This window comes from Clytia hemisphaerica, unplaced genomic scaffold, assembly GCF_902728285.1.
Source record: "Clytia hemisphaerica strain Z4C2 unplaced genomic scaffold, Clytia hemisphaerica genome assembly, whole genome shotgun sequence".
Taxonomy (NCBI): domain Eukaryota; kingdom Metazoa; phylum Cnidaria; class Hydrozoa; order Leptothecata; family Clytiidae; genus Clytia; species Clytia hemisphaerica.
The window spans coordinates 2,979,819-3,004,926 of NW_027103551.1; the positions used below are offsets into that span (position 1 = coordinate 2,979,819).

General features: G+C 36.2%; 2 protein-coding genes across 3 annotated transcripts in view; one reads left to right on the top strand and one right to left on the bottom strand.

Annotated features, from left to right (window-relative positions):
* The window catches only part of LOC136800303 (axotactin-like), a 36,679-nt gene extending 29,052 nt beyond the window's left edge, over positions 1-7,627 (top strand). For both annotated transcript variants that reach the window (XM_067056933.1, XM_067056932.1), the window contains exons 2-8: positions 2,694-2,911; positions 3,308-3,511; positions 3,760-4,013; positions 4,475-4,592; positions 5,423-5,484; positions 5,880-6,010; positions 6,599-7,627. In XM_067056933.1, coding sequence (XP_066913034.1) covers positions 2,694-2,911; positions 3,308-3,511; positions 3,760-4,013; positions 4,475-4,592; positions 5,423-5,484; positions 5,880-6,010; positions 6,599-6,830 — 1,219 coding nt within the window. In that variant the 3' untranslated portion in view covers positions 6,831-7,627. The remainder of the gene's footprint in view (positions 1-2,693; positions 2,912-3,307; positions 3,512-3,759; positions 4,014-4,474; positions 4,593-5,422; positions 5,485-5,879; positions 6,011-6,598) is intronic.
* A 1,717-nt stretch (positions 7,628-9,344) lies between these two features.
* LOC136800306 (probable cadmium-transporting ATPase) lies at positions 9,345-22,434 on the bottom strand. The gene is made up of 10 exons (XM_067056937.1): positions 21,919-22,434; positions 17,609-17,713; positions 16,288-16,937; positions 15,598-15,725; positions 14,939-15,058; positions 14,012-14,197; positions 13,409-13,674; positions 11,821-12,142; positions 10,508-10,714; positions 9,345-10,041 (listed from the first exon to the last, which is right to left on the bottom strand). Exons 1-10 carry the CDS (start codon positions 21,963-21,965, stop codon positions 9,610-9,612), a joined length of 2,463 nt encoding a protein of 820 aa, XP_066913038.1. The 5' UTR covers positions 21,966-22,434; the 3' UTR covers positions 9,345-9,609.
* Positions 22,435-25,108: the final 2,674 nt, after the last annotated feature.

Consider the following 25,108-nt stretch of genomic DNA (forward strand, 5'->3'; position numbering starts at 1 on the left):
GTCGGTTTGAAAGGTGATTGGGTCGGTTTACATAGTGATTGGGTCGGTTTAAAAGACGATTGGGTCGGTTTGAAAGGTGATTGGGTCGGTTTGAAAGGTGATTGGGTCGGTTTGAAAGGTGATTGGGTCGGTTTAAAAGGTGATCGGGTCGGTTCAAAAGGTGATCAGTTTAAAGATCGATTGGGTCAGTTTAAGACGCGATTGGGTCAGTTTAAGGCGTGATTGGGTCAGTTTAAGACGCGATTGGGTCAGTTTGAAATGCAATTAGGTCAGTTTTAAAAAGTTGGCCAGTTCAAAAGTCGACTAGGTCAATTTTAAAGTCAATTAGTCAGTTTAAGACATGATCGGGTCGGTTCAGAAGTCAATCGTAATTTACAAACCAATCGAAAAAATCGCCGGTTTACAGTGCCGGATTTTTCGGGCAATCGGATTACGATTTTTCGGATTTTTATAAATCTGGTCTGTAGATTTGATGTACAGCCTGGAAAATAGTAAAAGAGAAAGTATTCCAAGGCTGGGGATGTAAACAATGCGAAATCTGAAATCCTTGATCAGATCAGTTGACAGTTGATTGAGAAAGAAAAGTGAAATGTGACATTCTCCAGACCAGACTTGGAGTATTGAGTAATCCGATTCCTGGAGAAATCCGAAAAAAACCGGCGACTTAAACCGGCACTCCTTCCGATTGATCTTAAAACTGAGTAAAATATTACTAAACTCACTCAATCACTTGTTAAACTGACCCGATCACCTTTAAAACCGACCCGATCACCTTTTAAACCGACCCAATCACCTTTTAAACCGACTCGATGACCTCTTAAACCGACCAAATCACCTTTCAAACCGACCCAATCACCTTTCAAACCGACCCGATCGTCTTTTAAACCGACCCAATCGTCTTTTAAACCGACCCAATCACTATGTAAACCGACCCAATCACCTTTCAAACCGACCCAATCAGTTACAAACCTCCGACCGTTATCTAAACTGGATGTTTTTGACACGGATACCGCTCCATAATTGCCTATTATTATGATGTAGTCTAAAACAAAAATCAATAGGATTCCCCTGCAATTTCAGAAAATTTTGCGAGGAGCACCTCAAAAATGTGTTCAAAAGCTCTAGGGTAGGGGGTATAAAAGGTAGCTAGGTATCAGAAAGTGTCTTTTAAATTCACAGGGGTTTAGAAAAAGGGGAATTGAAAAGTTTTTGTCAAATCTGAACTTTGAGGAATAAAAATTGAATATAAACAAATATTTTTTATTAAACATTAAGAAATATGTATGCACAATGATGACACTTTGCTCATATAAAGTACCATTTAAAATTTGAAACTAAAACAGGGGGTGAAGAATTCATACTTTACTCACGTCTCATGCGAGGCTCACCAGGAAACATAGGCCTGCTGCTAACATACACCACAGCTTAAAGAATTCAAATAACAAAGACTCAGTGGAGACGTGTAACTGATATGGGTTCAAAACACTGCATCTACCTAATACCATATAATCCCCTCTCATGCAGGTGGGGTATTAAATGAAACACCACTTTGATATTGATATGTATTCAAAGATACATGTCATGCATATGCGGATTTAAGAGGGAAACAAAATCTATAATGATATTTCTGTTCGTATTCTTTGCTGGAATAAATTATCGGAACACCCTAGATCCGCCACTGCCACCACAAAAGTTTTTGAAGCCTTCAGATGTTCTTAAGTTTTTGGTGAGTATTTTAGTGCAATTTCAAAAGAAGTCTTAAAATTTTCTTCACTTATTTTATAATATATTGGCCATCGAAGTCTTATGTTCTTAAATAGTTTGTTCCTATAAAAATGCGTTTATTCTATTGGAAACTTGATACACAGTTCACAATAAGACACGCCATAACATGCTTATAAAGAGCTTCACAGCTTCCACACATTATAAAAAACATCAAAAGATAAGCCGATTTCCCTACGTGTACCAAAGATGTTTTGAAACTCCTTTCCTTAACGATCCTTTGGATGTGGAAAATGGAGGAAACTTTCCAATGTCAAAAAATCTTAAAGGTCAAACTCAGATTTTCAATTTTTTATATAATAAAGATTAAATTCCATCGCACGTATAAATATACCATAAAAATAGGTACCGAAAAAGTATAGCTTTTATGACCTTAAATTTATTTGTGTATCCTCTAGGTCCGAAAAACTTGATTTTTTGGAGGGATTTTTGATAAAATCTTCAATAACTTCGAATTTTACGACACTAAAATTCTTGAACTTAGGTATTTTATGAAAGTACCTATATTAGAGATTGTAAAAAAGTGAATTATACAATACCTATATTAAATTAAGTTTGGTGGTTAAGAGAGCCCAAAACCCAACTTTGTAGATTTTAAGGGGTATGTGGTTTTAAGGGATATTCACTGGTACCTCAGAATCATTGATTAAATCAGAAATTCCCTTATAAATTTACCTACCTTTGAACCTTTAAACGTATTTCAGAATTCAGGTTTCTGTGTAATTTACCTTGTGTTGAACTATTCGACATATTTCATAAAAAATTAATTTGAAAGATCACAAATTTCTATCTAAATGTTGAAAAAATTGCATAATATTTTACCATTTTTATGTAAACTGACGGCAGCGCTAAGTCGGAAAGCTTATATATGAAATATAGATTTTTTAATCGTTTCCTCTTTCTGTATCCAGGTTTTTCGGCTGCATTAAAGATCTCAGATATTCATCAGGAACAATGAAAACAAAACCAGCATTGGAATTACTGAAAGGACAAAGTGTGGCTACAGGATGTATAGATAAATGTAAAGAAGAAAATCCATGCCAGAATGCTGGTCGTTGTGTCAATTTGTTTACCAGAGCTGGCTGCGATTGCTTTGGTACAGGCTATGGTGGTGCAGTTTGCAACACAAGTGAGTTTATTTGCTGTTAGAGCCCAAGTGAAATTTAAATGTCAGCTTGGGAATTTTTGTTGTTAAGTTAGGTATTACTAGGGACTAGTTTTTTCATAGATCATTTCAATTTCGTGTAAACCTATTGTCGCAGTACGTGAAAAAGGCAGGTTTGCCCGTGTCGTGTTTGCATTTTTGTGGAGTTCCAAGATCTATTGCGAGTTGTTTTCTACTTCATTTCTTAAGCAAAGGTATGTGGAAAGCAGGCCGCAAAGTCTTTTAAAATATACTTCTAACAGTAATCATTTTTCACTTGCGTTTTTAAGGCTGATTTTAGTCGATTCTAAAAGAGTCCTTAAGTTTTGAGTAACTAGCCTATGATATAAAGAATTCAAATTTCAATATTTTCCGTTCTAGAATCACAATCTATAACCATCGAAGAAAAAGATCACATCAAATGGCATGTCCGCGATTTCAGATCGTCCGGAACAAACCTCAGAATGCGGTTCAAAGCGGCTAAACCGGACGGTGTTTTGTTTTTCACAAAACGCGGTGGCAATATTTTGGCGGTGGAGATTGAAGATGGAATGATAAGAGTGGCAGCTGGAAAAGCGACAGAAAGTAAGTTTCAAGGATTTTCTTAAGCGTTCTCGCTCCTTTTTTCCAACACTCTTGATTTTTTGAACGCCACGTTTTGTAAAATTAGTTTGAGTATCTCAAAACCTCATTTTGATGACTTGGAGTGATAAACCTTTTTATAAATTGCAAAAAGTAACACTTGAAGACTCAAGGAACTCAACCAATGGCGTGGTAGTCGTTGTACCTAAATAACATATTCCTGACGATTAATTCATCACCCCTTTTTCTAGTTCCAAAAAGTCATTTATTGGAGGATAACATTTTCGATGCAGAATGGCATTCTCTCCAAATTATGATGCAGTCTGATAAAGTTCTGATCATGTTGGACCAAAACAAACCTGTTACCATGACAATCATTACAGAAAAGACTCGGACCAACACCAATGGGCCCGTCTATTTTGGTGGAATTGACTCGCCATATACATTTGGCGTTACCAGCCAATCAAATTTTGTGGGATGTTTACAACAGATTGAATACAACACGGTAAAATTCCTTATATTAGGTCATAATAAGTAAGTCCGCAGTCGATGGCGACCCAAGAGCTCCTCTTTGAATAGCTATCTTTCCGAATGAAAAAAGGCGCCACTCTTTTTCCCTGGATTGCTCCACTTACCCTTTATCATTCTATTTAATTGCTGAGCATCATACAGAGAGGTATCAAGTATCATTTTAGAGTGATGATAAGCTTCTAATGTATTGGCTAAAGCACTATTGATGAGGCTCTAAAAGTCTGTATGTCCAAAAGTAAAAGGGCAAGTGAATGAAAGAACGGGAAAATGAATGACTGAATAAATAAAGACATGAAAAAAGTCAGCGAAAGAAAGAACTATAATGAACGAAGCTGACACATAACGTTGTTTAAACATTTATCTAACACTATATTTGCCAGCCTGGGAACGAATGTTTTCAGATTTTTGAACAGATCTCAATTGTCTTTATCATAGAACGATGTGATTTACAAAGTTCTGAACACAATCAGTAAAAGAATCGAAACCATTGGCAAAATTCGAAAGGGATGTTCATACTCTAGCTCAAACATTAACGTTCCAACTGAAAAACCAGGTATGTGTCTATTCATCTTTATATATTTTTACTGTATCCATGTATCCTCTACTGGCTAAATCGATGTGGCCAGCCAGGTGGTGCATATGTAATGTGCTGAGAAGGATGAATGCATACACCTGCTCTGCCAGCCCAATCTACTGTGTGAATATAGTTGGACAGAGATTCTTATTTCTTCACATATATTTTCATTCTAAAAGGTTAAGTGATGTTGTAAGAGTACTCTTCCAAGTGAAGAAGCATAATAAAATTTTCAGAATAAAACCCACCACTGATCTTTTTAAAGACTAGAATGGTTAGCACCAGTACAATTTAGATTCAAAGTTCATTGAGTTTAATTATTGATTATGAGTCCACATAATATTTCCTATATTGAAAGCAACATCTTATTGGTCACAAATTTTGATCCACCAGCGGGGACCACCACAGAGATAGTTCATGCATGAGCTCACGAATTCAATCTCGTCATCAAACTAATTTAACTTTCTACCTCAACGACGGGACGGCACTTGCTCAGATAATGAGTGGGTTGGTGTATCTTAAAGAGGTCTTGACAAAATTTGATTATATAGCTTTCTGCAAGAAAGTATCTTATGGTTTTGAAATAGTTCCTCTTTTGGCTTGCGGTTTAAAGAGACAGTTTGGGAGGAGCACAGAAAAAGAGGGAAGAAAGAATTATACAGGAGCAATCATGAAACCTTCGCATTAGAAGTGCAATTAGACAGTCACTGCAGACGAATTATTACAATTAGTAAATTGGCTAGGCCTCCAAACCTATGACTCTCACTCTTAATTTTCTACCATTTTTGTTTTTCTTTTGGAAACCATAGAAACAACGAAAACAAAGGAGGACGAAGATGAATATCCAAGTAATGGAACTAAAGAGACCGTGGTATGTGAAATTATCCAATAATTATTTTGATCATCCATTCAAATTCCTTACTGCTGACATGGAAAGCTTTGATACGATGAAAAAGGGACTAGCCCCCTCCCCTTCCCAAGATTGTTTTGCATTGTAGAGGCTAGCTTGAAAATCTTGGGAATCATGCAATGATCATTATAGTTACCCATTCAAATTCCTTACTGCTAACAAGCTGAAAAAAGATGAGAATGGGCTAGCCTTCTCCCGAAAGTGGTTTGCATTGTAGAGGCTAACTTTCAAATCTTTCTTAGGACAAAGATTTGAAAATAAGCTAATTGAGCTCAAAACATGTAACTTTCAAAGGATAAGGAGTGTTTTCTAATGAATGAATGAGCCTCATATTTTGAACACATTCTTTTCGACAGATCAAGGAAATTCACACTCGCGAAGGAGGAATGGGGCAGAATTTCATCATTTGGATAACAGCAGGCATTGTCATTGGAACAATCATTATTCTCATCTCGGCTGCATGTGTCGTTCATCACGTTCGTCTAAAGTAAGCAATTTTTTTAGTTCTTGTTTATTGTTTAAACTTTTGAACCAGAAGACATAGGATTTAAACTGGATTCGAAGTCTTGAGATTGTTGTATTCGCTCGAAAACAAATTATCTGAAGACGTTTTGTTCGGGGTCATGATATTCATGCTCAATTATTAGTTCAGTTATTGGCATTTTTGGCTGGTTAGAGTGTCTTTTTAAGTCTTTTCACAAGAAATGTGTACACCTACCACGGCTTACATGTGGAAATCATTTCAATGGGAGATCAGAATATGTTTTCACATGGTAGCAAAGGTCAGAGCAAGGAGTGAACCTGTATCTTGATCAGAATACACCTTTTCGACCGTAACCACCATTTGCTGTGCAGGCATTTTTTTTGTCCGTTTTACCACCCTAAAACTGTCACAGTCTTTTTTTTGCGCCTAGAGACAATTGAAAAAAGTATAAAAAAAGGATTGGATCGAGTTTAGGGTGGTAAACTAATAAAGTGGAACACACCTGACCGCGCGATTACGGGCGAAAAGGTATATTTGAATTGACAGTAATTTTACGACAATACATTATATAAATTAATTTCCTCTTTCCAGATATTACCGTATGAAAGCACAGCAGCAGGTTCCACAACACAAAGACTCCATTTCAGATGATGATGAAACACCAATGAAAGAAATCGAACCTGAAGAAAAATCAAACGCCTCATCAAGGGCGGGAACGCCCACGCTGAATATCATCACTCGAAATAACGGTAAAGAGGATGATGAATATCTACACATGCTGAACAACGTGGGAGGAGGTGATGCAGAAGTTTCCGAAGTGTAGATGTACCCTTATTATCAATGATGAGAGTTGCACCATTTTTATATGGCACACTTGATGGAAGGAGTACTGCGGAGATGAATCATAAGGGCTGGTCTACACTTATGATAGAACATGGTCCTAAAACCATTGCTCTTGTACAGCATGTTCTTTGATTCACCACTCACCAAAACATCTAGTTCTAATCATGAAAGAAGACATTTCTAAACAAGATTTGAAAATGCAAGCATTGGATCAAGAAGATTAATCGGGAAAGAAATTAATTATCGTTGGAAACAGAATATATAAAGTTTTCAATCGAAAGTGAACGATGAAACATATATATACTGCATCAATAATGTACTAAATGCAGGCTCGATTGACTTGAGATGTTTAAAAGTCATATTATCGAGATCGAATCGATGGACATATTTTTAAAATATTTAAATGATATTGTTTTAACGTATCCGCCTAAGAATCGGGATTGACATTTTTAAAACCCATTATGGACGTCGTAAACAGGTCCATTCAACGTCCATGACATACATAAAAACGTTCGGTGAACGTTGAAACGACGTCATTTTCGTCATCAGAAGATATCGTTGATCGGGTTTACGGAAAAATTATTTGAACGACATTGAATTGTAAATTATATTAGGTTTTTAATGTTTGGTTGCTGAGTTACGTAATTTCGGTAATTATGCAAGCAAACGTTTGAATCTGTGGAAGCGATCCCTTACGCAAATACAATTCTCGACCGTAGCCGCCAATTGCCGTGCGGGCATTCTTTTGTCTGTTTTACCACCCTTAATCCGTCTCAGTCGTTTACGCACCTAAAAGACAATAGGAAAAAGTGTAAAAAAAAGGATTGGATTGAGTTTAGGGTGGTAAATTAAATGATAAAGTAGCGACTACGGTCAAAAAGCTGTATCGAACGTCGTTTTCATAATGGCGCAAGTTAAGTAACTTAACAAAAATCTCTATACACGGGGGTTAAATTTGGGTACATTTTGGTCCCTTCATAAAAATCTTAAGCATAACAATTTCTTTTAATAATGATAATGAGCTGTAATTATATTTGTTATTTTATATGTTGTTATGAATATTATTAAATAATGTAACTATTATAATTTTATTGAGAAATAAATTTTAAATCAATATTTTAGTCTTTAAAAGAAAATTCAAATTGTGTTGAGTTTGTATATCCTGGCGTTTGCTGATAGGAACATAGGGCTAAAATTAGACTATGCTATAGTCTAAGACGAATTTCATCTTAGAGGAACAAACGTAAAGACGGGGATTTTTTTCGGGGGTAGCTGTTGTCTTAAACACAGACTCTATCCGCCGCGCAACATATTACGTTTTATAATATACAAACTATGTTATATCATAATAATATATTATACGGACGATAGCATCGTTTAGGTCAAAATATGTCCAAATCCTGAGAATGAAAGTTTTTTATAACGGATGACCGAAATCAAACTTTAAATTGTAAATAACTACACTTGCCGAAGGACTTACGGAAACTGAGCTAAAAAGGTTCTATTCATATTATAAAGACTGTTCGGTGGTACCTTGAGTATCAAAGCCTAAGTTTTTATAGAAATTCATGCAGACTTTAGGTTGAATCTCACTCGACCTGAGATACTCGTGGTAGTAATTAGACCATGGTAGTCATTATAAAAAAACCCCGGTCTGGCAATGTATTGTTTTAGCTTTTTGTTCAATTTTCTTTTGTTACAAACAAAAGACAAGTTGCAATTTGCATACTTTTTTATCACGTTACCAAAATCTCCTCTTGGGATTGGTCTATTTTCTAATCACATGGTCAAAAAGTTAAATAAATCGATTTTGGTACGTAAGCTCCATCTTTTAACAATAAAAAGAGACAAAAGCCTTCCAGACCAGTAATTCTCTACCGACCACCCAAATTCGTTTGAATAGTGAACTCTTAACATTGGAACAAACTACTGCCAGGTTCCAAAGGCGTCTTTAAGGGCGGCACATACCGGTACCCTTCACTTGCCTAGGTACCACCGGGCTTGACGAAGAAGTCCTAAATGAATTTTAATCTAATAAATCTAATTTAAAATTGCATAAATTACCTATTTATTCTAATTTTTTATATCTTTATCATATAGCTATTAACCCTTTTCATTTTTGTATTTTTACGTAGAATTTGCGAGATTAGGCATTTTTTGTCTTATGCAAATATAAAACTAGAACTAGAACTAATAGTGAGGTTAATAAAACGACGATGTTTTCAAACAAAGAAAGGTTTTCAAATATTATTTTTCAAGGACAAAATATTTCTTTTTCCAAAATGTCAAAATGTTCAAAAAAATTTCTTATATTTTATATATCAATTAAGATATCAATAAAGTTAAATTTTTAGCTTTCGACTAACTACAGTATATGCTTTATAAAAATTCTGAAACAGAAGAGCAGATGGAATTGAATTGAGGATATTCAAAAACCTCAAAACACATGAGTATGATAAATACAGGTATAAACTTATTTGGTCCCTTACCCATCTAACGCCCATCCCATTTCAGCATTTGACGTTATTTGTAAATTGGACAGTACCAAGTCAACAAAATGTTTACAATATAAACAAAAGACTGCTAAAGTAAATTCTTCCTATGATAAAAAATAAACCAATCTTCTACGATAACCAATAAATTAATGTTGAAAATATATAAGTATATCTATGGACTTTAAAAAAATTCAATGATTAGAATCTGCAACAATATAATTCAAATCAACTGAGCGAGTACTTTAAGCGCCTTGCGGTGGTTACTCAAATAAGCTTTGAACCGTCCTTCTCTTCAAGCTTCTTCATTGACTCCACCAAGACCACTTTCGATTTTTCCGTCGCATTATTAAAATACATGGGACGTATTCCGTTCACAATCACGAACAATAATCCAGTCACGTCCGCTATAATGGCTAACCATAACATCCCGTTTTTAGCTAAAGCTACGGCAACGAAAATCACTTTGATTACTATACTACCGATAATGTTTTGAAAGACTATTGTACGGCAATATTTGGCTAACAAAAGTAAAGTCACAACTCTTGAAAGGTCATCGCTCATTAGAGTGATACCGGCCGAGTCGACGGCTAGGCCAGTGGCCGTAGGGCCGATAGCGATACCAACATCGGCAGCGGCGAGTGAAGGACAATCGTTAACTCCGTCACCACACATTGCAACTTTCAATTTGTCCTGCTTCTAAGATGAAAGGTAAAAAATTTTATACCGAAGTATTTTCACACACTTTTTGATTGTCCAATTCTCCTTGAGGAGTAAGGCTTAGAAGACATTGTTAACTGAAGGGACCATGAAACTTGTTCGATATAGGGAGACGATGAGCTATAGAGGTTCGCGTTAAAGAGACTCCACTGTATTACACTTTTTTTATAAGAATCAGTATAATCTTTCTGAGGCTCAGCTGTTCTTATTTTTTTTGGCACTTTGAGCCTCAAATTGCTCATATCCTGTTCTTATTATAGGGTGTAATTGAGGTATTTTAGGCGTTATGCCCAATCTTTACTACTTTAACCCTTAAATTGCTTGAAATTGAGTAATTTCAGGATCAGTTTTTAAATTGTTTTTAGACAAATGGGTCAATTTTTGGCGATTTTGAGCCTCATTGTTCTTATAAAATTGTTCTTAAATAAAAAAAGTTCACACATACCTGTTTACTGACTAACCATTCATATTTTTCATGTGGCTTCATAGAGAACGAATATTCAACGATACCAGTCTCGTTCGAGATTAATCGGGCTGGCCCTTCTGTATCTCCGGTTAGCATACAACACCGGACATTATGTTGGGTCAATCCTTGTATGGTTTCTCGCGAAGAATCTCGAACTTTATCCGCCAATCCCAATATAAGACTTAACTGAAATGTTGAAAAACATATTCTTTCACTATATCATTGGATATCTCAGTGAAAGTAAGTCTAACCCGACTTAGCCTAGATGTCACGGCATTTTTCTACGCAGGAACATCTATTCTACACAGCAAGGTCTTTTGACGTCACTTTATTACCCGTTCGAAGCTCTTGCAGTAGGGGAAAAATCACATTTACCATTGAGTTTAACCCTTTCCGTGCCAATGTCAAGTATATTTGACATGGGATATAAAGGTAATGTCCAGTTTGAGTTAGAAATCGTCGTTTTCGGTCTAACTCGTAACTAATTTTCCAGAGTCAAGAAATCAAAAAAATGCAAAAATTTGACAAAAATCAACTTTTTTGAGATTTTACCGTTGTTTGACCATTTTTGCTCAACGAGTGATCCAAGAAACTCCAAATTTAGCCCTGTTTTACTTTATTCTGTCCTTTAGCAAATTGATTTGAATTTTTACCACTGGGCACCTTTCCATCATTCAGTCAAGTCTGCACGGCTATCCAACGAGCTATGAACCAGCAGCCTTTAACTTCTTCTAGATCCGGAGATGTAAGTTTGAACTAGCGATTTTCTTAAAAAACTTAGAAAAAGGATAGTGGGCACGGAAAGGGTTAAAGCCCTAAGGGTCTAGAGTAGAAACCTATGGATGGGACATGAAGCTATTTAATTTCCCATCCAGAACGCCCGCGCGTGGTTTCTACACAAACGCCGGATTGAAAGTAAAATCTATCGTAAGATTAAAAAAAAATGCAATTCTCAAAAACGAAGGAACCACTAGATACAATCCGTTGTCATGACTGCGGCGGGTTCTAGGCGCGTTCTGGATGGGAAATAAGTGGCTTCACTTTTTCTTACTCTATTTATAAAAGCAAAACTTAAAGGCCCAAGGAATTTAATCGCATTGGTAATGGTTACAAAACGAGGCAGTCGTTGTACTTAGAATAACTTATGAAAAGGCCTATTGTATCAGCAAAAAAAAAAAACTTTCCCAGCTGACAAACAACGTTGTTTCAACATTTTTCTAACATTCACAACGTCCATATAACGTTAGATAAACGTTGAAACAACGTTGTGTGCCAGCTGGGTTGTGACATACCCGTCCTTCATTGGCAACAAAAACGACCGTCCTTCCCATGTTAGACCAATCCTCTAAAAGTGTTTTCTCCTTATCAGAAACCAGGACACTATATAACTGCATTAAATCAAGATTCCCAACCAAAACTTCTTTCTCGCTTACAACTCCACTTAAACCCATTCCAGCTTCGTTTTTAAATTTGGTGACGTCAGGGAGATTGATTTGTGATCCGAACTGTTCGATTTTATCGGTGATACAACCGGAGAAATGATTGACTATGGCTGCAGCTACTGGATGACTCGATTTCGTTTCTAAAGCAGCGGCGTACATCACTGCATCTGACCTGAAGGAATTATAAAATATTGCGAATAGCACACCACAACAAATCTAAAAATAGTAACAATTCTGCACAAATTTATTCTATTCGTTTGTACGACTTTCAATCCCACCCTCCTCAGGCACGACGGAAGCTTTTCAAATCTGATACGGCGGATGAGGAAATTTAAGCAATTCTACCAACGAAGAGGAGAGGGTTGTTTTGTGAAAATCTGGTACGGCAGCCGACGTACCTGCCGTACCCAGTGCGTCGTGCATGCCTCCTTTGCGTTAATTGCTCTTACACGTTAATTAATTACAATATCAAAAGAAAGGTAATAACTTTCACGGTTTTCCAATCATTTCGAAATTAACTGTGGAATTGAAACTCGTGCAAATTTCTAGTTGAAACAATTATGATGTGTGAGACGTGGAGCGCTGTGCGTTGACTTAAAACTTTCTATATTATTTTAATTCATACATCATACATCTGATGATCCATACATCTCATGATCGTCTCTGGCGTGAAACAGTCTGTAATGTTTTGATTTTTTTTAAAAAAAAATAAATTTTGAATTTAGCTCTACCTTGGTATCCCTTTAACTGCCCATGTCGGCATATGCCGACAGGAGCATTTTCGATTTCTTTGCCGATGTAGGGATTTGCCGACATGGGCACTTTCCATTTCTTTGCCGATGTCGGGATTTGCCGACATGGGCACTTTCCATTCCTTTGCCGCAAAATTTAACACTTCTACAAAGATTTTGTATTAGATGGTTTGAAATGAAAAAAGCTAATAGTTAAAAGCTTTTCTATGTTGAAAAATAACTATTCAACAATGTTCAACTCAAAATTATAGTCCTTGGCTGATATATATACATATATTATTCAAAAAATGAAGTCAAAATCGCTACCTTTTTCCCATGTCGGCATATGCCGACATCTGGCAAATAGGTCGAACCTTCTTTTTTTCCCGTGGCAAATAGGTCGAACCTTAAAAAATACGAACGGCAGTTAAAGGGGTATAGAGCACTAATGTTGTTGTTGTTTATATTATTTCAATGGATTCTTTCAGTAATAGTTCCAAAAAGATGTATTTTTGACATGGCTTTGAAGAATCTCACTCACATAGTGTTAGGAAAAGCTTACTTAAAAGGCATTTTTACCTGCCAAGTAGTTTTTTGTCGTAGAAAACCAACCGAGTAACATTAACTAAACCTTTTGATAATTACTACCAGCCAGTTTTACTTTAACAGATTAATTGAATTAATTTCCTTTATGTAATAAAACATACCTTTCTCCAGACACATGATGTTCCGCTACAACTTGAAATCGTCCCTCCGTTAACGTGCCTGTCTTATCAAAACAAAACATTTGTATAGACGCCATCTTTTCTAAAAATTGCGCCCCCTTAACTAGGATACCATCTTTAGAAGCACGTGATATACCAGAAATCATTGTGACAGGAACAGCTATGATGAGAGAACATGGGCAAGCGACCACGAGGACTTTCAGAGCACGTGTTGACCATATTTTCATATCCTCAGTAGTGAAACCATTCTACAAAAATAGTGAAACAAAAATCATCTCGTGTTTGTAAAGACCAAAGGAATACGGTAGAGTCTTTTTAAGTTGAACCTCTACCCGGAGCACTAGGGTTGAGGGATGATTGGTATTTGCGTAGAGAGACTTTAAAAGGTGAAAAAACCGACACTTAAGGTACGCACCCATTTTTGCCGACTTTTTGTGACGAAAATAGTGACGCCATAGGCAAAATAGCAAGGGAAAATAAGGGGTAGAGAAATAGCTGGTTTTCATCAAAATAAACGAAAATGATCGGTACCATGAAATTCTGAGCAGGCTTGGCCCCCTACTATTAACAAAAACGATTTCTGACCTTGACTTTTCCAACAATGAGAGGAACGATGAAGATCAACAAAGCAACACCGACAATGAGGGGTGTATAAAACTTTGCAAATCGGTTGAGAATTTCTTCAGTGTTTGAACTTGCAGCTTTTGCTTCTTCGATGTATTCGGAAACGCGCGATAAAGTTGACGTCTTGTAGTCTGATGTCGTCTCAATCTGAATAGGAATTAAACGAGAATTGATCAGCAGGAACAAAATCAGATATGCTCTTGGTATTGGCAACTATTTCACGACGGAGGTTTCGGCAAAAGACATACCCACCGCGTAAAGGCTAAATCTTTGGATTTACGTAAATAAGACCATTTCAAAAAAGGAAATATTTCTCAAAAAAATGATTTGGACTTAGTGAAAATGCTTCAAAAAGGTCCAAAAAGGGTTATTTTTCGAATTTTTGGCATTTCTTGTAATTTTAGACCCCCCGCAGAGCAGAATTTGGCATTTTTGAATTTCTGGGATAATCTGCGCCGAAACAATTGGCACAAAGGGGAATTCTCTCAAAACTTTAAAACCGCAAGTGATTTTTTAGTGCTTTGAAGTACAGTTCGGAAGTAGAGTTTTAACTCTGAGTTTTAACATTAGACTTAAAACTTAGGCCCTTAGGATCTCAGGATGTAAACACACAAAAATATTCCAATAAAGCTGATAATATAGCCTGGAAACCACTTAACCCCTCACAAATCAAAAAATCCAATGAAGCAAGGTGGAAGTACTGAAACTGCAATTCTCGCCCGACCTTTAATAAATTCTGAAAAACGTTAGAAGAGCCAAAATATATTTCGACGTTGATTGTAGACAAATCAGAAGCTAACAGGTTCTATCACAAAAAAAACGCACATACATAAACATTATAGAAAAATTCAACATTGTTCTCAAATTTGAACAGAAAAAACTACCAACCTTAAGATAACCACTTTGAATAACGGTGCCACTGAAGACAGTGGAATCTGTGGATTTTCCAACAGGTGTTGCTTCTCCAGTAATTGAACTCTCGTCAACTGCTGCTTTACCTTTAATCACCTGAAAAATTAGATGGAGAAATATATATGCAAACACAGTGAATAAGGCTCTATAATTCGAACTTTCCTTAACTTGAACACCCTTCTACCCTCCCATAGCAGACTAAATTACAAAATACAACTGCTTTCTCTAATGCAGATCTTGAATTCAATTCTAAAGTTTAAGGATAAAAAAAAGGATTCTTAAAAATTAAGCCTTTCTTTCCTAGTGGTCTCACAGGTCTCGCTGGTTCTCTGTGAAGGTTAGACATCTTCATTGCGGCATCAAATCAAAAACCTGTATGGCTAATCTCTTGGGTCAGAAATGAAACCAGTGACTACCCATCCAAACAAAACGTCGCTTTCACTCGCACAAATGCCGGAAAAGATCTCGAAAAATGTACCTCTCAAAAACAAAGAAATCACTAGGCCCAGTCCGTTTTGATGATTTCGACACTAACCCTAACAGAGGCTTCACACTTTTTTAGACTCTTTTCAGGCTTTAAACTCAATAGATAGTAGTACCTATGTTTAAACTTTCCTCGATAGTTTGTAGCTCACCTTTCCGTCCAGAGGGATTTGTTCTCCAGCACAGACGAGTATGACTGTTCCCATGGCAACATCTTTGATATCCACTGATTGGTTCGTTTCGGCCAAAAGAACGGTCGACGGCGCTGACACCAGTAACGCTGAAAATAAAGAGGTCTTTGTGTTGATACACTCACAAGAACAGCTATTTCAACCTCATATAAATAAAACCACGGAGACGAGGTTGCAGGTATTTGACCGAGAAAATTTGAGCCAAGATCAAATAGATCTACTTTCCCCAGGATGGGAGTGGTTTTTATCAAAATCTTCCAAAACCTCGTTGTACTGAGTGGTGGGTGGTACATGAAAAAATCCAAAAAAAACTTTTAGGCTATATTTAAAGTTTTCCCCGAATTTATTTTTACCCAACGGGAATTTTTCCCCGATTATGGTTTCCCTATAAGATAACAATATATAAGGGTGTCAACATGATTTTGTATCAAAAATTCATTCAAGTTTAAATCCATAGGGGGGCCGAAAAAGTAGATATATTCAAGGATTCAAGAGGGTCAAAGGAATTCCATTGCATTTTTCCGCTGGAATTTGATTTGAGTTGAAATTTGAATTTCTTTCATTGTTTTTTTGCAGATAGTGTGATTTTTCAAGGTTCCCGATGGATGATTAGACAATCTTATTCTTGATACCTCCTAGTAAGTATCTCACCTGATAAACCTTTCTCCACATTGTAATAACAAATCATCAACAACAACTCTGCAATACTGAACACATAAACAATCAAACAACCATCCAGCCATTCTCTTAATACAAGAGTCCCGGTCACAGCTATTAACATGAGCAAATTAACATTAGCTATAACACATCTTTTAACATCTATGGCTGCTTTATATATCATGGGTGCGCCACCTAAAATTAGAATGGGGATAGCAACCCATTTGTCCCAGTTCTCTTTGAGAGCCGTTGCAGTTATAATGGCACAAAACAAAAGAGTTTGTGTGATGACACTTGCTGCACGTATCCAAATCCAGCGTTTAGCTCTGGCGTTCTCCTTGGTAGCTGCGTCTTGTCCGCTTTCCATCAAAGATATCCCAAGATGCAATGCATTCAGTTTATCAATAATCTGAGTGGTCGAGATAACGGCAGGTTCATGTTTGACGTACGCTATACGACCGATGACGTTGATATTGACGGATAAGATACCGGGAAGATCGGCTAACGTATTTTTGACAAGAGTTGCTTCTTTTCCGCAACATATGTTCTGGACACGCAATTTTGTGAGCTGCTGGTCTCCTTTTTGATGGGTGGGTGATGTGTTTGCGCTGCCATATTTGTTTGGGAGGAGCGGAGAACCAGTTCTGTAAAGAAAAGAGAGTTAAACAGATTAAGAGTTTCATGACATCAGATAAGGTGAGATTTTGAACTGAGTTCTTTTCGAATGGTTCAAGGATTTTAAGGAATATAGAGCCTAAATCAACTGTAAATGTTTTGGTTTTTAGTAGGGGAGTTTATTCGAGGGGGCGTTTAAAAGAAGGGCGTTTATTCGAAGTAATACGGTATCTGGGATTTGTCGGCATGAAAAAAGTCTGTCTGTCATAGAAGGAAGCTATCAGTCGTTCAATTACAGAAGTTCCAAAGACAACATTACTTTGCTGAGCGACTTTTAATGCATTTCAAGCCCAGGGAAAAGACTAAGATACTCAAAAAGTTTAGCTAGAATTTCGAGAATTTATGACCATTTGATGGGATCAATATTCGAGGGACTTTCGAGGGTGTGAAAGTGGAGCTCTTATGACTGGCACATATCCAGCCCCTGTTTTGCCGAAGCCCCCGTTTTGCCTAAGCACATCCTTTCCCAGGATTTCGAGAAGCCTAATTTTCTCATCTTCTGCATTTTGAATAAAAACAAACATACAGGTAGGAAAACCCTCGAGGACATTTTGTAGAAGAAAAAAAGAAAGAAAAGTATAAAACAGAAAGTCGAGGAGAGTGTTCCACATTGCATTAAAACCATGCTAAATTCTATCACCGTAAATCTACGGTTGGAGCTGCAACACCGGGAGAAGGAAGAGGATTCTCTGATTGGACCTCCTCCTTTGTATCATTCTTATCCTTAACATCACCAATCCTGTCTCTATAAGAAGCAAAAAAAGAAGAAAATAAAGGTAGTTTTAGTGAAGAATTCAGAAATAAGATCCATACCCTTTTTCAATGAAATTACACATCGTTCTGTGATTTATATGAACAAGTTTTCTCACTATCCTTTATACAAAAATCCTGTCAAATGCTTTATCAAAGAGAAGGTATTTTTTGTGAAAAAACCACAATTTCTTTGTATTAGGCAATCCTTAAAGGCAATCCACAAAACATGATCCGTGAAAAAACCACTAGAATGTTTTTGCGGTAGTAAATTAAGTGACAAGCACTCGATCATATAGTCAGTTCCTTAGTAAAATCTTTTATATTCTTTTGTGAAACCTAGCACACAGGTAAAAATCTCAGATAACTTGACCCACATAATTAGTCATACCTTTTTGATATATAATATATGACAAATGCAATAATGCCTGTGTTAGATTTTTTTAGTTAGTAATATTCTTATTATTAGAATAATCTTACTGTATATTAAAATGTGAATTCTATGTAACACTTATTGTAAAGACTGTAATGACTTTCTTCAGACATTTAATAATCAAACTATCTTAAATGCAAAATAAATTTTGATGTCTCGTTACGAAAATATGATCAGACAAGAAAATTAATTTTTAATGATTACTCTGAACTCGCGACGCCCAATGATAAAGTTATCAATCAAACCAGCACAAACACCGCTCCTCTTTCGGTAGCTATCTACCCGAAGGTAGGGGAGGGCGCCACTCTTTCTACCTGAATTGCTCCACTTACCCTTGATCCTTCTCTTAATTGCTGAGCATCAAGCAGAAAGACATCAAGTACGATTTTTGGCATCTTTGGTATGACCCGGCTGAGGGTTGAACCCGCAACCTTGCAAACCGTAGCTGGATGATCTACCAATACACTACGATTAAACAGTCATGGTGACAAACAAAGGTCAAATTCCAGCTTTCGGGTCGATAAGAAAAACGGTGTTGATTTTCACCACGAAATGTATTGAGAGATTCTATGTAGCAAAATGAGTCCGAAATACTGTATAAAATTACATCACTCCTTGGTCCAACTGTAAGACCATTAGGTAAGCTTAGGTATTAGCCTGCCTTAGTTTGGAAGGTAAAACTCGTGTTTAGGCCTCAAAACTAAATAAAAAAAGTGAAAAGATCTACGGAGATTTTTCCAGACATCAAGTGTGGAAAACTCTAACTACTTAAAACTTTTTAGGTACAGGTTAATTTATAGAACCTCCAGGTAGGTCCAAAAAGGACAAACAGACATTCTCGGGTTGCAGCTCAACAATAGAGAACAACAGTACAGTCAAGTCTATATAACTCTAACACGCATGGGGAATACATAATTGTTCGGGTTAAGGAAACATAGAGTTATGGAGTAAGGTTTATAATGTTACCTGACATTCGAGTTATAGAGGTTTGAGTTGAGAGCAAAAGTATAGGCTATGAGTATATGTTTTACCTTGGCTCATCAAAATAGAAGATGTTCGGTACCATTTTGTTGTTCGAAGTCTCTTGAAATCTTTCCCCCAAAAACCACGTCTTTCTATACAAAATGCTTTAAACAACATTGTTTCTTAAATCAAATCGAAGTCCAGAGCAAGACTTGTAGGAATTTAGAGAATCAAAAAATTTTTTCAATGAGATTAGACTAACATAAGAATACCATACGAAGCAAATTTTAAGATTATGAGAAAAACATTAAAAACTATATTGAAAGCTTTAAAACAGGGGGTAATTATAGATTGTAATAAGAGAGAGGGTAAGCCCGATTAAAATGGTTTAAAATTCAAGCTAGCACCACTTATCATTCATGGATATATCAATTAAATTATGTTTTGAATGGAATATTTGCAGACATAATTAGTAAAGACCTCAGGAGGTAACATTAGCAAAGCCGTGTTTGTCTAGCTCTCCATTAGAATAGTGGCAGGATTTACTGACAATGGGTTATGTCGTTTATATACATAGGAATATTTCTCCAGAGGGTATCTGAAAAGAATTTCCATGGGAAAAAGTGAAAATTTTGAGAAGAATTGGAACTTCAGTCACCTTCAGGGTCACCCTTTTTCGAAATAAATGATTAAAAAATGAACCAAGTTTTAAGTCCATTCTTCTATAAACCTTACTGTACATCCCTGTATCGGTCATTAGAAGCAATGATCATCCAGAATTTCTTATCGATGTGGGAACGTTATAAGCGAAGATTCAAAAGTTATTGCACAAGCCTACAATGAGTAATCATCTTTAATTCGAATCTTTCTGTAATTCGAACAAATTAGATTTCCCTTCAGAAATAGCAAGGAACAACTTTTTTCCACACGTAGTTATCTGTTTTAACGAGGAAGCAAGTGATACTTTTATGGACCTACCTGGTTATGCATTTAACACATTTATAATTGATATCTACGTGACGTGACCATTAAACAATCATTCAGAACACAAATAGTGACGATCTATTAAAATTAGTCGTTTGTTTCTTATAAAAAAAACGTTTAGAAACCAAAATTTCATGCTCTTTAAATATTCTTTCATATTAAAGACTTCGTGAACAAAAAAAACATCTATCTCCTCAAAAAATTGAGTAATTCGGCTAAGAATGTATTAATAGTGATTCTTATAGATAAAGATGAATTTTTTGAGCCGAAAAATTTTTTACAAAAATCTGCCTGAGCCATCTTTTACCTACTTTTATGCACAAAATCAGAAAAAAACAATGATCCAATATTTCACAAAGTCCAAAAACCCGTTTTTTAGCCTTTTTTGGCCCAAATTTACCCAAATTTTTTTTTTTTCAAAAATCGGGCTCCGTCACATTTTGGCCATTACCATTTTGCATCTCTGTACCAAAAATCAAAAGATTCCTATGCAATGCTTTACCATTACTGTTTCTAAAATGCTGACCGAAATACCCAAAAACTGTGATTTCCAGCATATTTCCGGTATTTCCGCCCGGAAAATTCCGTTTTAAAGGAATCAGACTCGGCTCCGTCACATTTTGGGCATTGCCATTTTACATCATTGTGCAAAAAATCATGAAAATCTGTCGAGTATAAGTTGAAAAAATGAAGGAAAACCATTTTACGCTGGTTTTCGGCTGTTCCGGCGATTTTTAAGGAGTTCCGGATTCAAAGGATGATTTTTTTGGAAATCAAACGATGCTAAGTTTTGGGCATTATCATAAAGAACATTTTTCTGTAAAGAAACAATTAAATAAGTTCAAAAAATGTGACGGAAATGTGAAAAAACGACGATTTCCGGCACATTTCCGGTTCTACAGACCGGAAAAAATTTTTTTTCGGCAAACGGTTTTCGACACCTTTTCGGCAATACTAATGTGCATCTATGTGCAAAAAATCGCAAAAAACTAATGATAAAATCTCGAGAAAATCTCAAAAAACCGCTTTCTTCGGGACATTTCCGGTTCTACCGGCCGGAAAAATTTTTTTTTCGAAAATCGGGCTCCGTCACATTCGAGGGTTTATACTAATTGAATGAGCCAATCTCGAGAAAAGTTGGTAACTAACGTACTAACGAACGAACTAACGAACACGGGTTAATTTATAGGACCTCCACCCCACCGGGGTAGGTCCAAAAAGCGTTGCAATTTAAATTCTATCAAAGCTGATTTTTTCATTCAGATCTTATTTATGCAGATTCTTTGAGAATTCGAGACACACTTCAAACAAGCTAAGTTAAGATAATAAAACAATTAACCAGGCTTCCTTCATTATTTAGTTATTAGTGGAGGCATTATTGCATCGATAACCGAAAATAGAATTACTCATTTCGACTCTCTCAAGAAGAGGATCAAGAAATCTGATGACGTAGTGCTTATTTTACTCCCAACCACAGATATCTTATATAAAACACTAAAGAGCTACTGTGTTTCTAATCGAAGCAGAATGTATGTGTCATTTAAAAAGTAGGCAACAGCTCTGTATTTGCTCAGTAAAGATGGCACATGTTTTGATTCAACTGCCATTGCTAGAGAAAAAAAGTACGCCTTTAGTATCTAGTGTTTTATATAAGATATCTCTTCTCCCAACACATAGTTTGTAATAGATGCCAACAAAATATTTTAAACTTTCGCGAGCAAAAACTTTCATCTTCAAAAGAATAACGAAATCTCAAAAGTGACTGCTCGCGATAGTTTTTACGAGTAAAAAAAACAAAGAAAAGTGCGAAAATGTCTTACTTGTGCTTCCGTTGGCCCAAAGGCGTAACTTGGTTGCTCTTGACCATTTTTTTATCAGTAATTCGCTTTTGTAATTATTTTTTAACTATTATCTAAAAATCTATGTATCTGGATTGATTACATGCAATGTTTCATGAGAATATTCATGATGAAATTGGCCAAAAGATTAAAGAGATACTAAGAATACCACAATCATGGAATTTGGCAACAGAACCTAAGAATGCCATTTGTAGAGCATTTTTAACTGTAAATTGCTAATCATCCCTGGGTTCGATACTTTCAAAAACACAATTCTTATAAGAAAAAGCGTGTAACAATTGATCAAACTTACCTGATTTCAGTGACTTCGAAAACTAAGGAGCGACGAGGCTAGGTATGGTAAATTTTATTAAAACTTGGCTGCTTTTCTGTTTAATTCTAGGTAAAGTTCGACCCGAATTAAATCAGGGCCAGTGACTCTCAGAGACCTTATAATGCTTTAACTCAAGGCTGCCACCTATAAAATAATCATGAAAGAAAGGTTAGTATATTTGCAAATTAATTGAAATTAGTAAAAAATACCTTACTTTTCTGTTGGGCTGTATAAGGGGGTTGTTTCATTATTCTTGACCATTTTTGACAAAGTTGTTAGTGGATCATCAGATATTGGTTTGGTTAGGTTAGCATAGAGATTTCTTCTTGGACTGGCAATTATAATTATTTGGTAGTCGTTTAGTATGTTAATATTTTTGTTAGATATTTTTTTGAAATAAATAATGCTGAAAGAACAACGAGTTTTGCTATTTAAAAATTATATTTATAAAAAATTTACCTTCAACCTGGAGCCCAGTTTCTGCAGAGTTTGGCACGTTTGCTCAACTCGGAAAAAGTCGAGTGCAGGTGCAAAATTTGAGGTTTTCAGGTGCAAGTGCAGAACGGTTTTTTAACCCCAAGTGCAGAGTTCCGCTATTTTCTCCTCAAGTGCAGCTAACTTTAGCAATTTTTTGCCTTTTTGGGCCAATTTTCGAGGTATAGATGGACCCTGTCCGGACGATAAAATATCAGGTGCATTCTTCCAGTGCGGAACTTGGTATTTTCGATTTCTTCCTCGAGTGCCTTGTCATACTCTGCAAACTGGCCTTGAACCACCCCTTCATTACAGATCGTAATTTCAATTTTTGAAAAATATTTGCATATCGGGATTAACAAATATTCGAGGAAAATATAAAGATGAAAAACTTGCACCCCTGTCTCAGTGACCCAATGAGAATTCCAGGGGGATACAGGGGATAGGAATTAACTAATCCATGCAGATGGGGGTAGAAAATCTTTTTTAATGGGTTCGGGTTTTGAATTCGAATTTCAGTAGGTACGGGGACGGGGGCGTCCAACCGGGACAGTGATACGAGGGCGTTAAAACATTGACTATATATGAATACCGTCGTCTTACATAAGATTCCCATTTCCGCACTAAGACTCCACTGCCACTTTTCTATCGGAAAAAGACCTGAACTCCGGAGGAGTTGAAAATCGAGCGTCGGATAGTTAAACTGTTTCGCAAGTAAATATACAAGATTTTCCATACCTTTGGAAATAAACCCTTTACAATCTCATGCCGGTTAACCCGGGAAAAAAGCAGGAATATTCCGGAAAAGTGAGGAGAATCTTAATGCACGGGAAAGTGAATCTTATGCAAAACGACGGTGTGCGACAATATGTACAAAATTTAGAGCTGAATATAGTCAATATAAAACAATAAATTATAATTCACACTACAATAACTCTACAATAAAAAAAAACAACAAACAGATCAGTCGTGATGCAAAAAGATTCAAATCTGCGTTAAAACCATTATGTTAACAGGGCTAGAGTGCAATCTTCGACCTTTCCCAATCAAAAAAGTCAAACCTTTGAGCCGAATTTAGAATGACGGATTGAACCTAGCACTTTCTTGTTTTCACACAGCATATCTTTCGAGAACTAGCGATATATATCTTACTTTCAATCCAGCGTTAATGTAAAAACCATGCGGCTCACGTTCGGATGGGTTATAATTTCATTTCTTGTCTTAGAGTTCTCTATCCAGCCCCTTTAGGGCTTTAAGCTTGATCTTAAACTCTCTAGCCGCCATCAGCCGCCCTGAAATGTGATGCTGAAGTCAGTAAAAAGTAATAGGAGGCCCAAACCTATGATAGCAAATGAAGAACCATATTTTAACCTCTTAGACATCTTAACATCCGCATAGATCTGTGTAAATAGAATGATTTCAAGTTTGAACTAATTAGCATAGCATAGCATTTTCTTAGAATATATACTTTAAAGCAATTCATTTTAAACAAAAAAGAAAGAACAATACACCGGTAACGGTTACGTCAAACCAATGGTTGACAAGTTAAGGTGGTATATTTAACGAGAATGTCAATAATCAAAATATTATCATATTAATCAATCAAAACAACGGCCAAAACTTCCGCCACAGTAGAATGAACTGTGAGAGAAAGTGATACTTGATACTTTTACTGTTGCAATACAGTGTGCCCCAAGTATCACTTTCAATTTTCGATAACTCACTCACTCCCATATCTGTCTTTTATACTAACATTCGTGCAATTGTCAAAACAGTCTGGTTGTCTTCTCGGTACCTTATCGGCCCTTATTGGCGTTATTTCTTGGCCTCAGACCTAAAAGGTACCGGTGTTAAGTTAGAGCTGGCGTAAAAAGGGCCTTTAAAACTTTAGCTGACTCAAAGTGATATACCCATAGAGACTGAAAATCATTTAAAAGTGAATTACTCAACAAAAACTTTTACTGTAAGTTGGGAACAATGATTTTGCTCACATTATTGAGATATATGATAACCTATGCAAGGGGGTCAGGGCCAGTTAAAAATAAATTCAGATATGGAATTGAGATACAGTTTGGGTTACTAAAGGCTCTCTTCTTTAACAACCAGGCTGCCAAAAATATAAAGTCAAGTCTTTTCTCGTTTTTTTACGGAAAATTTTACTGAAACCTATCCAAACAAAAAAATTCAGATAAACCGACCGCAGAATAAGAGATTGTTGAACAACAAAAACAAATCTGCAAAAAAATGACTGAAACTTCCTGGACTCTTTCACTCTAATGATCTTTTTTTCATTATGAATAGATAATTACAGTGTCATAAAATTCTGCTCTCCTACACAAATTTCGCGCGCCCCTCCTGTCTACG